Source organism: Ranitomeya variabilis, chromosome 3 (genome assembly GCF_051348905.1).
Source record: "Ranitomeya variabilis isolate aRanVar5 chromosome 3, aRanVar5.hap1, whole genome shotgun sequence".
NCBI classification, from domain to species: domain Eukaryota; kingdom Metazoa; phylum Chordata; class Amphibia; order Anura; family Dendrobatidae; genus Ranitomeya; species Ranitomeya variabilis.
In genome coordinates, this window is record NC_135234.1 from 618,113,376 (window position 1) to 618,126,714 (window position 13,339).

The following is a 13,339-nucleotide window of genomic DNA, read 5'->3' on the forward strand; positions in this document are numbered from 1 at the left end:
CTGCTATGCAGGCAGCTCACTGTAGCGCGAGCAACATGCGACCTGGTGTTGTCGTGTTGAAAAACATCACATGGAATACTTTCAATAAATGGTTTTACCACTGGTCACACGATTGAGCCATCCTGAACTGCTATTGAAATTGGAAGTCATATACCAAGACTAAGATTTCAAACAAACCATCAGAAGATGTTTGCTCAACATTGAGCGACGAACCAGATGTCCAGCTACAGCTATTTCATTGACCTCACGGCAAGGCTATCATGATGCTGAGCAAGACAGCAGTGGAGCCTGGAGTGGAGCTTTAGCCTCCTTAGCGTTTAGTCCCCCTCTTTTTTTTGTTGAACACAATGATAACTAAAGATTAGTCTGTAGACCACATGACCAGGCCCTTTTAGTTTTTATTCCAGGTTCACTAACAGTTTGACATTATATTGATTTGTTGGTGGAACCAGTGGTGCGTCCTTTTCTCCAAAATGTCCAGAATTCATTTTTGAACATGACAATGCCAGGAGTAAGCAGCCTACAGGGTCTAAACACGTTACCATGACCTGCAGCATCCCTGGACTTTTCTCCCATTAATCATATCTGGGACATCATTCTCTGGCAGTTGCAAAGGGAGCTGCCAGCAGCGGATCTTGATGATGTACATTCCCAAGTGCATTCAGCATGGCAGAAGATTTCTCAGGCAACCATTAATAACTTTGGTGATAGCAGCCAAGGTGCGTAAGTACCAGTATTTCTGCACATGGCACTGATACGCTATTGTCATGGTTCTCAATGGCAAGAGAACGTAGTAAAGCATACAAAAAGGACTAGCTCTTGGAAGATGGGAACTGGAGCTGACCGTGAGCTAAACCTACCGCACAACTAACAGTGGCCGGGTAGCGTGCCTACGTTTTATCCCTAGACGCCCAGCGCCAGCCGGAGAACTGACTGACCCTAGCAGAGGAAAATACAGACCTGGCTTACCTCTAGAGAAATTTTCCCCAAAAGGCAGACAGTAGCCCCCACATATATTGTCGGTGATTTCAGAGGAAATTGACATACGAAGTATGAAGATAGGTTTAGCAAATTGAGGTCCGCTTACTAGATAGTAGGAAGACAGAAAAGGGAACTTCACAGTCAGCTGAAAACCCTTTCAAAACACCATCCTGAAATTACTTTAAGACTCTAATATCAACTCATGACACCAGAGTGGCAATTTCAGCTCACAAGAGCTTCCAGCCTCAGAAATAAACAATCACAGAGAACTGGAACAAAAATGCAAAACAAACTTAGGACTACAAGTCCAACTTAGCTGATAGTAGTCTAGGAGCAGGAACATGCAACAGAAAGGCTTCTGGTAACATTGTTGGCCGGCATAGAAATGACTGAGGAGCAAGGCTAAATAGACAACTCCCACATCCTGATGGAAACAGGTGAACAGAAGAGATGAAGCACATAAGTGCAGTACCACCAGAAACCACCGGGGGAGCCCAGAAACCAAATTCACAACACGCTATACTGAATAAATAAACATGTTTGGAACTTTTTTTAAAAAAAAAAATTTGTTTATTAAACAACAACAAAAACAAATGGACATACATAGTTTACATATATCCAGGTCAAATACACTCATCATAATAGTCATACAAAACACGGTAAGAGTATGTACAAAGTTTGCATTCATGTATGTCTCAATACATAGACCGGATCATATAGGTTCAGGACATTACAGTATGCCTACAGTACTTAAAACCTTAAAACTATTTTACTGCCAAAACAATCTCCATCTCATCTATAAAATAATACCGAAGCACAGCGTGAACCATGCATATTTTACCTTGAGTTCTATTACATTGGAACCAGACCATCAACCACGTGATGACAAAGTAAGGTACGACGAGTTCCATACATCCCAGATTTTATTAAATTTCTCTAAACAGCCCCTATTCTAGTATAAGGTACACTCGCATGGTATGATTGAAATTATCAGCTCAATCCATGCCCTGAGAGATGGATACGTATTGCCCATCCAGCTCAAGGCTATAAGTTTCCTTGCCAAGAAAAGTGTCTCTCTCAAGAAAATTTGAACATGGTGTCCCCACGTCTCTTCCTCTAGTACCCCAAATTGACAGACTAATGGGTTCAGAGGAATAGGAATATGTACAAGAGAGGTCAGCAATGAAGTTACCTCATTCCAAAAAGATAGGATAACTGGACATCCCCATATCATGTGTATAAAGTCTGCCTCTCCTGTGTGGCATCTAAAGCATTCTGAAGATTGAGACCAACCAATTTTGAATAGTCGTAACGGGGTTAAATATAATTGATGAATTATATACATTTGTATCATTTTATTATTAGCCGAAGGGGATACTTTAGTTTGGGACTCAAGAACCATCTCCCAGTCCTCATCGTGAAGATCAGGTACCAGGAGTTTCCACTTTTCTCTAACTGGTAGTAGAGCAGATATGTGTATAGCGCAGAGATAAGACCACGGGGTCCCTGTGATTTAAGGATTCCTATCAGTGGAAAGGATGATATTATTTGCGTCGTATTTATGTTACGCATATGTGATTGAATCGCTAATCTAAGTTGCAAATAGCGAAAGAACTGAGGCCGTGGGATATCATATTTAAGTTGCAATTGTTCAAAAGACATTAGGGTACCCTGTTCGTATAGATCATTTACCGAGAAAACACCATATGATGTCCAGAATTGAGCAGATGGGTGGTTCAGTAGCCCCGGGAAGTATTCATTATTCCATAAAGGCATTTCGGCTACAATGCCATCAAAGTGAATTACTTTTTTTACCCGCCTCCAAATCAACCTCGTCAGCCAGAGTAATGGTAATAATCTAGGGGTGTTAGGTTTATTTACTTACAACTTTTTACTTTTACAAAAAACCCAACTGGCAATCAATCCTTGCGGCATGAACCAGATGACTCTCTGAATTTGGCAAACAGCCCCCGGGCATCCATTTATGTTTGGAACATTTTGATTACATTTTTTCTCCTTTACATATCACTAACATGTCTTTCCATCCTGTGGTTTTCATAATCCTATGGCTTTTCCTTTGTGGTGTTGTAATATCAATGCTGAGGAGTCTGTAGGTATATACAGCTCTGGCAATAATGAAGAGACCACCACATAAAAACCCTGTAATGGGCGGCCCAATCTCCAGACCTGAACCCCATTGAAAACCTATGGAATGTAATCAAGAGGATGATGGATAGTCACAAGCCATCAAACAAAGAAGAACTGCTTAAATTGTTGCCCGCCAGAAGCAGTGTGAGAGCCTGGTGGAAAGCATGCCAAGACGCATGAAAGCTGTGATTAAAAATCATGGTTATTCCACAAAATATTGATTTCTGAACTCTTCCTGAGTTAAAACATTAGTATTGCTGTTTCTTTATGATTATGAACTTGTTTTCTTTGCATTATTTGAGGTCTGAAAGCACTGTTTTTTGGGGTTTTTTTTTTTAATTTTGACCATTTTTCTTTTTTCAGAAAAAAAAATACAAAATTTATTGCTTGGAAATTCAGAGACGTTGTCAGAAGTTTATAGAATAAATGAACAATTTACATCTTACTCAAAAATCAGACAAACTCAACATTTTGCAGTGGTCTCTTAATTTTTGCCAGATCTGCATGTAGCGTGTATATATATATATATATATATATATATATATATATATATATATATATATATATATATATATATATATATATATATATATATATATTCTTATATAGTGTATATATATACAGTATATACACAGTGCCTTGCGAAAGTATTCGGCCCCCTGGAACTTTTCAACCTTTGCCCACATATCATGCTTCAAACATAAAGATACCAAATGTAAATTTTTGGTGAAGAATCAACAACAAGTGGAACACAATTGTGAAGTTGAACGAAATTTATTGGTTATTTTAAATTTTTGTGGAAATTCAAAAACTGAAAAGTGGGGCGTGCAATATTATTCAGCCCCTTTACTTTCAGTGCAGCAAACTCCCTCCAGAAGTTCATTGTGGATCTCTGAATGGTCCAATGTTGTCCTAAATGCCTACTGATGATAAATATAATCCACCTGTGTGTAATCAAGTCTCCATATAAATGCACCTGCTCTGTAATAGTATCAGGGTTCTGTTTGAAGCACAGAGGGCATCATGAAGACCAAGGAACACAACAGGCAGGTCCGTGATACTGTTGTAGGGAAGTTAAAAGCCGGATTTGGATGCAAAATGATTTCCAAAACTTTAAACATTCCAAGGAGCTCTGTGCAAGCGATCATATTGAAATGGATGGAGTATCATACCACTGCAAATCTACCAAGACCCGGCCGTCCCTGTAAACTTTCATCTCAAACAAGGAGAAGACTGATCACAGATGCAGCCAAGAGGCCCATGATCACTCTGGATGAACTGCAGAGATCTACAGCTGAGGTGGGACAGTCTGTCCATAGGACAACAATCAGTCGTACACTGCACAAATCTGGCCTTTATGGAAGAGTGGAAAGAAGAAAGCCATTTCTCAAAGATATTTCTAAAAAGTGTTCTTTAAAGTTTGCAACAAGCCACCTGGGAGACACACCAAACATGTGGAAGAAGGTGCTCTGGTCAGATGAAACCAAAATAGAAATTTTTGGCAACAATGCCAAACGATATGTTTGGCGTAAAGACAACACAGCTCATCACCCTGAACACACCATCTCCACTGTCAAACATGGTGGTGGTGGCTGCATCACGGTTTGGGCTTGCTTTTTTTCATCAGGGAAGATGGTTAAAATTGATGGGAAGATGGATGGAGCCAAATACAGGATCATTCTTGAAGAAAACATGTTGAAGAAAACATGAGACTGGGACGGAGATTTGTCTTCCAACAAGACAATGATCCCAAACATAAAGCAAAATGTACAATGGAATGGTTCACAAATAAACGTATCCAGGTGTTAGAATGGCCAAGTCAAAGTCCAGACCTCAATCCAATCGAGAATCTGTGGAAAGAGCTGAAAACTGCTGTTCACAAACGATATCCATCAAACCTCACTGAGCTCGAGCTGTTTGCCAAGGAAGAATGGTCAAGAATTTCAGTCTCTCGATGTACAAAACTGATAGAGACATACCCGAAGCGACTTGCAGCTGTAATCGCAGCAAAAGGTGGCGCAACAAAGTATTATGTTAAAGGGGCCGAATAATATTGCACGCCCCACTTTTCAGTTTTTGAATTTCCACAAAAATTTAAAATAACCAATAAATTTCGTTCAACTTCACAATTGTGTTCCACTTGTTGTTGATTCTTCACCAAAAATTTACATTTGGTATCTTTATGTTTGAAGCATGATATGTGGTGTGAGGCTGTGACCCCCTGTTACAGCTAGGGGGTGCTGTTTGTGCTCCCCAGAATGTGCATGCAGATAGATGAAGTCCATAGCTGTGCATGGGAGTCACGGATTTGCGGTCCGGGTTTTCCATGTGGCCACAGGTTTGTGTGTGTTAAAAGCCCTGCAGTAAGAGGTATGGGTGTGTCAGGTGTGTGAGGTGCACGTCAGTGTCAGTCTGATGTGTGCTGGTTTGCAGAGCAGAGGCCGGCAGAGCGCTGGCTGAGTGCATGGAGGCACAGGCCAGCGGAGCCAGTACCCAGGGCAGCTGAATAGCCTGGCACCCGCAGTGTATACAGCGATGCAAGTCATCCATGGTACTGGTCTCTAATGTGGACAGTCCTGTGCCCGGAGGTAAATGTCCTGTGCCCGAAGGAGTCGGATGTGGACAGTCCTGTGCCCTTAGGTGGATGTCCTGTGCCCGAAAGAGACGGATGTGGACAGTCCTGTGTCCGGAGGTGGATGTCCTGTGCCCGAAGGAGTCGGATGTGGACAGTCCTGTGCCCAGAGGTGGATGTCCTGTGCCCGGAGGTGGATGTCCTATGCCCGAAAGAGACGGATGTGGACAGTCCTGTGCCCGGAGGTGGATGTCCTGTGCCCGAAGGAGTCGGATGTGGACAGTCCTGTGCCCAGAGATGGATGTCCTGTGCCCGAAGGTGGATGTCCTGTGCCCAAAAGAGATGGATGTGGACAGTCCTGTGTCCGGAGGTGGTTGTCCTGTTCCTGAAAGAGACGGATGTGGACAGTCCTGTGCCCGGAGGTGGATGTCCTGTGCCCAAAAGAGGACTAGCATGTGTTTCGACTGCAAACAGGTGGATAAGGTGCCCGGCTGCTATCCGGATCATATCCTGGGCTGTGTACGGCTGTGTGAGTAAAGAGACTGTAAGAGACTGTGATACAGTGATGCAGGACACCCACAGAAACTAGTCGGAGGGGGCTGGCGTGTGTAGTGTATGCAACATATGAGACTGTGTATATGGAGACTGTAATATGGCGTGCAGTCACCCAGGGAAACTGGACAAGGGAAGTCTGGCCTGTTTAGGGACTGTAAAATCTAAAGCCATATGATATGTATTGCTATGAACTGGTATGAACTGAATACTGAAAATATACACTGAAGTTATATGCATTTGTGTGAATTGGACTTTAATGCTCTGAGGAAACACATTAAAGAGACTTTTGTGTTGGAACTTTGCCAGTCACTGCCTCTTCACTGCGTACGATGCTACTACAATCTTACAGTGGGAAAAGGTTGAAAAGTTCCAGGGGGCCGAATACTTTTGCAAGGCACGGTGTGTATATATATATATATATATATATATATATATATATATACACACTCACACATACATACATACATACATATGTGGTATTGTGGTCCTTAAAGTTTACTTAAAGTATGCCAAGCTTTATTGAGAAAGTTCTCAGTTGTATTACTACTTTGTCACTGTATGTTTTCTGTTTGTAAAAGTGTGAGAATGGCCGTTTTTGTGTTTCAGAACATTGAAATGAGATTGAAAATCTGTCTACCTGAAGACCTTGGATTCGCTTTGATGGATGGAGTTGTCCTCTGCCATTTAGTGAATCAAATTCGTCCTCGGTCGGTGGGGAGTATCCATGTGCCCTCTCCTGCTGTTGTAAGTTCAGTATGGTTCCTACATGTACTATATGTGTTAGAGAGTAAAAAACATTGATACAAATTAAAGGAATATCCGCACTAATCAGTACATCATTAGTATAGCTCATCAATATCACAATCTCACTGCGTTTTTGTGCCGTCCTCATAGGGGTGCAAACTATGAAAAATGGGGTCAGATAAATCACATAGTGACTCTGCTTTAATCCATCTGATTTAAAATATGCAATGGGGGCAGAGATGGTGACGCCTGGTATAATGTTCCTATGTCAATTAAAATTTCTCCTTGTCCTATCAGCTGATAGAGTGGAGAATATCCCCATATGTTGGGGTGCTGTAAAGGAAACAATATTAACCCCTTAACAACCTGTGACATTAATTTTAGTCGTGGGTCACTAAGGGCTGTAGAAAGTTGGCTTCAAACCAAAATAAAATATATAAAACAATCCTTTAGGCTATGTGCACACGTCAGGATTTCTGGCAGAAATTTTCCTGACAAAAACCGGACATTTCTGCCAGAAATCCGCATGCGATTTTACCGCGATTTTACTGCGTTTTTTATGCGTTTTTTGTGCGTTTTTTCCCCAATGCATAGGATAGCAGGAAAAACGCGAAAAAAACGCAAAATTAATGAACATGCTGCTTTTTTTACCGCGATGCGTTTTTTTCGCGGAAAAAAACGCACCATGTGCACAAAACATGCAGAATGCATTCTAAATGATAGGATGCATAATGTATGCGTTTTTAATGAGTTTTTATAGCATTTTTATCGCGAAAAAATGCGAAAAAAACGCAAAAAAACCTGAACGTGTGCACATACCCTAAATGTTTGTTATTGCCCTAACTGTACTAACCTGGAGAAGCTAGCATATTAAAAGGTCATTTTTATTGCATAATGAACTACATAAAAACAAAAAGCAATGGCGGAATTGCAATTTTTTTTCCACCATTTCACCCTACTTGGAACTGTTTCTGTTTTTCAGTACTTTATATGGTAAAACTACAACTTGTCCCACAAAATACAAGCCCTCATACAGTGCAGCTATGTTGCTGGAAAAACAAACAAAAAAAATCTTATGGCCCTTAAAGGCCCTCAAAAACCAAAACCTTAAAGAGTTAAATGAATGTTAGTTGTGTACAGTGCAAACACCTCTATTTCCTTGATATAAACTGTGTATAGTTTGACTATTGTTACAATTACATGACCTTCCAATTAATTGGACACATACATGTAGAGACTTTTCTTTTTTTTTTTGCCGATGAGAACGAATATTGAAGCCTATTACCCTCAGTAGGAAATATAATCTTCCACCATAATTAAAGCAACGATGAAAAATGCTCTAACATTTCCACCATCCACTACCGAGGAGAGACCTGTAATATATATTTGTTTAATAAATGATTCATTTTTCTCACTTTTCTGATTCTTTGTTTATTTTTCAGCCGAAGCTTAGCATGGCCAAATGCAGAAGAAATGTGGAAAACTTTTTAGAAGCATGTAGAAAAATGGGAGTACCAGAGGTAAACTGTGCAACATTGAGACAATTTTTGTATATAGCTAAAACTGGAGGATATATTATTTAAAGTCTTTTGCTCTATGGTTCTGTCTTCACTATGTCAGTTTTCATGCTCACGGCTTCTGCATTAAACCATGACATATTTTTACCATAATTAATCATTTCTACAACACTTTTCTATTAAAGTGCTGAAAATGACCAATAAATTGCAACTGTATCAAGACTTTGAAGTGGATCACATTTCGAAAACAGGTGCAGATTCAGTTTAAGGGGTTGTCCACTACTCAGACAACCTGTCACGGGGTTACTGCGACAGAACGGAGCCAGAAGACCACAGCTGATTGCTCCTACTCCGGCGTTGAGAAAAAGCACTTCTCCTTCATATTAAATGTGTTTATTTCTCCTGGCAGAACAGGGGTTAATCTGTCATGTTGGAAATCCCTGTTCTCAGCTGTGCTTGGTTAGCCACTCCTTTTCCCGGTATAATCTGGGCTCTGCTACTAATCCTCGTCAGAGCTAGCATTATTGCTGCATGGCTAACGGAGGTAAAGGAGTTGGTACGAGAAGTTATTAGCGACTGTTGTTTGGTTTGTACGTGTGGTAATTCCTTATCCTTCTCTATTTTGGTTTCTTCCCCTTCCTGCACACCCCGGTGGATTCCTCTGTTATATGTGAGTGAATATTTTGTATGCTTGGAATTTTCCATTAACCCTTGTTTGTGTTGCCTTGTTTGTTGGGTTGGTGTACTACGGTGCACAGTAGCGCCCCCTCTTACCTGGGTGTGAGAAGAGAACAGACGGAGGGCTAACTTAGGAGATAAGGCAAGTGCGGAGGCCCCGCCATCTGAAGTATCCCAGGGAGCAGGGCGAGCTAGGGTGCCCCCTAGTGTTAGGGCCAAGAAAGGAGCCCCTGGTCCCGGGTCACCCGACATCTGTGTCGTGACACAACCCCTTCTAAATCCCTGTGCTTCCCCTCAGAAAAATAATAATACTTATACTCGACGCTGACACCGTTCCAGATGTGTCAGCACTTACTTTCTGGGGTTTACGGGACATTGTTATGTCACTCGATCCCTGCTGCCAATCGGTGCCGACTTCACTTTCCTCTCCTAAGGACGAAACTGACATCCGGAGGAAGTGTGAGCTGTGGCTGCCCTCTCACTTCCTTCGGATGTCTTGATTTGTTCGATGGAGGGGAGAGTGAAGCCAATGCAGATTTGCCACAGGGTTCGCTTAATGTAACCATGTCACAAGATCTATGGGAGAGCCCGTGCCAACACCTCGGAAACAGCGCTGACTCCGGAAGTGAGTATGAGCATTATTATTTTATTGGAAAGAAACAGGGATTTAGAAGAGGCTGTCAGAGTAGTGGACAAACCCATTAAGGAAGAATTCACACATCATGTGGGACATAGCCTGAGTATTGAGTGTGATGCATGGACTTTTTGCCTCTTTTACGGAGGTCTCCTGACTTGAACACGTCAGCCTCACAGGAGCAAAGATACCATTGTTGCAATCTGTGTAGCTGCACAGTGGCCCAAGTAGTAAGGTGGAGTTGTACATTAGGATGAGTTATTGGACTGCAAAGGGCCCATACAATATTCTTGCACAGGGCCAGTGTAACCTCATATATGCCTCTGGGGTTGCTGGGTTCGGGTCAGAAGACCTGTAGCCAGTACAAGCATCTTACATCTTGAACCATGACACTTAGATCTGTGAAAGGCTGGAGCTGGCTACAGGCAAATATTCTGTTCTGCTAATCTCTTAATCTCCTGTATAGTAACTTTCATATCTGCCATGTCGTTTTGGAAGGTAGGAGAGTAGCATTTTTGGTGCTGCGCATTTAAAAAAAATATTGTGTTAATAATTCATAACTACTTGCATACTGCCCAGTGACTTAAAAAGACGGACCTTTTCGCATAGTACCTTACTGTTTTAGAATGTAATTTCAGAGCCAGCAACTGCATTGGTATAAAGCAGCTGGAGGCACAGGGAACCAGATGTCAGAGACAGCTGGACTCCCCATAGAGAAGGCAGAGATGGTTTACCAACATCTCTGTCTTCCTAATTCCTTTTTACATCATGTTGAATGAGTGCTATGTGTACAGTTTAGGAGCAGATACAGCACTTCCTCCTCCCATTCTAGCTATCGTGTGTTCACCAGGTTCTGGGAGGGATCAGGGGCATTATATAAAATAGAACTATAAAAAAATAGGGGATAAAAAAAAGAAAGTCACTCACAGTCCAAAACGCTGTTCTAGCATTAAAAAAGACCCATGTGTTTGATGCATAAAAATAATTGCTATGGAAAAGGGAACACAATTTTTTTTTTTTTAATTCGTTTATTAACCAGAAAATAAAATATGCAATATACACATTTGTATTCATTATTATTAAGCACGATATAGAGCACACATATTTATATACATTTTTAAACATAGAATAGCATGCGTACTCTTATTTATACCCAAGATGATATTTTGTGATCTACAGAGCATTTTCATAAGGAAAGCAGGTTGTGTATACCAAATCATTTATACCGTGTAAATTATACAAGTCCTTGTACTATTACATGGGTGATAATCCCATTATCAGAGAAACATGGAACATTAAATATACGAAAGTCCTGAACTTCAACTACAACTATAGTAACTACTACTACTATTTCGCCGCCTAATACTTTAAATTGTGTTATCTTCTATGTGATGCCCCCAAAACAAGAAACCTGACTCTTTATACTGATGTCGAATCATTATGGATTTATAGAGTAAGATGGGAAGAGTTCCATCTATCCCAAATTTTATCAAATTTACCCACACATCCTCTGTTCTGATACAATGGGCGCTCATTTGGAATAACCGAGTTCACCAATTCAATCCAGACTCTAAGGGACGGACATGAGCCCCCCATCCACCGTAATGCCATTACCTTCTGTGCCATAAAAAGCGTCTCCCGTGGAAAAATCCCTACATAATGACCCCAAGTCTCCTCATCCCATACCCCAAACAAACAGATCAGCGGTTCAAGAGGAAAAGGAGTTTGTACCAGGGATGTTAATAATGACGTCATCTCTTTTCAGTAGTGAAGGATGATAGGGCACTTCCACACTTCCATATGACTGAAATCTGCATCTGATGAGTGACATCGCAAACATTCTGATGATTAGAATTGACCCATCTTAAAAAGTCGTGTCGGAGTCAAGTATGATTGATTATTATATATAACTGGGTCATCCTGTTATTGATCGATGGGGACACCCTGATTGGAGACTCTAGAATCTCTTCCCATTCCTCTTCTTGCACATCAGGGATGAGTCCCTCCCACTTCCCCTTGATAGATCTTATAGCAGATTCAGCTCCCACTGACAGCATATGGGTATATTTTACATTATATTTTATATTTTACATAGGGAGTTCCTCACTCCCAGTCACAGACACAGCATGGCTACTGTAATGTACTTGTGTTTTGATACAACTCTAAGTAGACTGGTTGCTTAGAATTATAGATGTTATAAATATTATATGAACAGGCTCTGGGTCCTTACTAGAGTTCTGTGCAGCAGGAAGGATCCACAGCGTCTGTAGTGACAGCAGCAGGAGGGGAAATCCAGGGGCCCCCAAAGTATTGGCACCGACGAGTCAAGCGTCTTATTAATAGGGAAGCGCGGGGCTCAATTTTCCAGAGCACACACCGCACGTCTCCCTAATATCCCCAGGATATGTGCTTACCTCCCGAGCAGCGCTGCAGTGATGAAGATTGGCGTCGCGTCTCCTCCTGTCAGAGCGCGTTCTTTAGAAAATTACTGCTGCCTCACACAGGCCTCACCGTCCGCCTGGGTCCCTTCAACTCCCGGCGTACCAAAGTCTCACAGCACCTTACCGCAGGTGCCGAGAACTTCCGGAGTCCAGGGGGTCCCGATGCTGATAAGTATACCTTGCTGAAAGGGGGTCTTAAGTGCAGGATAAGATCAGGATTCCAGGAGCTCTCTCAAGACGCGGCCTCTCTCTTCTGCTACATAGCCAAGTCCCCCAAAGGGAACACAATTTACAATTTGTTTTGTTACTCTCTTGTGGTCATAAACTTTTTTAAGATAATCTGAAAAATAGACATATTTCCTTTTAGTCTTTACATTTTTACCCAATATTGGCAACAGTAAAAAAAGAATAGAAAATGATACAAAAATTAGGCTAAAATATTTTTATAGCTTTTGAAACCTCATGTACGAAAAAAAAAAATATGCACTTGTTCACAAACATACACATTTTTTGACAGTACAAATGAAAAAAAGAGTTCAGCAGTTCACTTCCAGGATGACTGGAGAATAGAGTGGCCCCAAATAAAACTTTACTGCAGAGAATGTCTGTTAGGTGTAGAAATAGAAGATGAGATGGTAGCAAGGACACACTTAGGTTCAATTACATGTTAGGGCACATCTTTAGAGGTATCACATGGCTCAAAGGACCTGTATAGGTCAGCCTTGTGTTTTTTCTTGGTTGGTCGGTATATCAGGATGAAGTCAACAGATGAGAAGAAGAGTGACCATTGTGCTTGGCAGGGATTCAGCCTGTGGGCTGACAGAAGATATTCCAGATTTTTTTAGTCAGTGTAGATGATCACTGGGATCTTGGATACTTCAAAAATATGTCCTGATTCCGCAAGAGATAATTTTATGACTAAGGGTATGTTTCCACGGTCAGTAAATGCTGTGGGTTGGACGCTGCGTACAGCCGCAGCGTCCAACCCGCAGCAGCCAGATGTTACAGCATTGTGGATGGGATTTCATTAAATTACATGTCCACTATGCTTGCACGGACATGACTGGCT

At 41.4% G+C, this 13,339-nt stretch overlaps 1 protein-coding gene and 1 long non-coding RNA gene across 10 annotated transcripts in view; one reads left to right on the forward strand and one right to left on the reverse strand.

Moving 5' to 3' along the window:
* Positions 1-13,339, forward strand: part of LRCH1 (leucine rich repeats and calponin homology domain containing 1) — a 326,296-nt gene that overhangs the window by 230,402 nt on the left and 82,555 nt on the right. For all 7 annotated transcript variants that reach the window (XM_077297384.1, XM_077297387.1, XM_077297385.1 and 4 more), the window contains 2 exons: positions 6,863-7,000; positions 8,443-8,520. In XM_077297384.1, coding sequence (XP_077153499.1) covers positions 6,863-7,000; positions 8,443-8,520 — 216 coding nt within the window. The remainder of the gene's footprint in view (positions 1-6,862; positions 7,001-8,442; positions 8,521-13,339) is intronic.
* The window catches only part of LOC143816690 (uncharacterized), a 142,495-nt gene that overhangs the window by 45,642 nt on the left and 83,514 nt on the right, over positions 1-13,339 (reverse strand). For 2 of the 3 annotated variants that reach the window (XR_013223978.1, XR_013223977.1), the window contains exons 1-2: positions 12,060-12,222; positions 6,894-7,027 (exon numbers count right to left, since the gene is read on the reverse strand). This is a non-coding gene — a long non-coding RNA (uncharacterized LOC143816690). Of the gene's footprint in view, positions 1-6,893; positions 7,028-12,059; positions 12,223-12,243; positions 12,611-13,339 lie in introns of those variants that run through there. The other variant, XR_013223979.1, reaches the window with a different exon arrangement.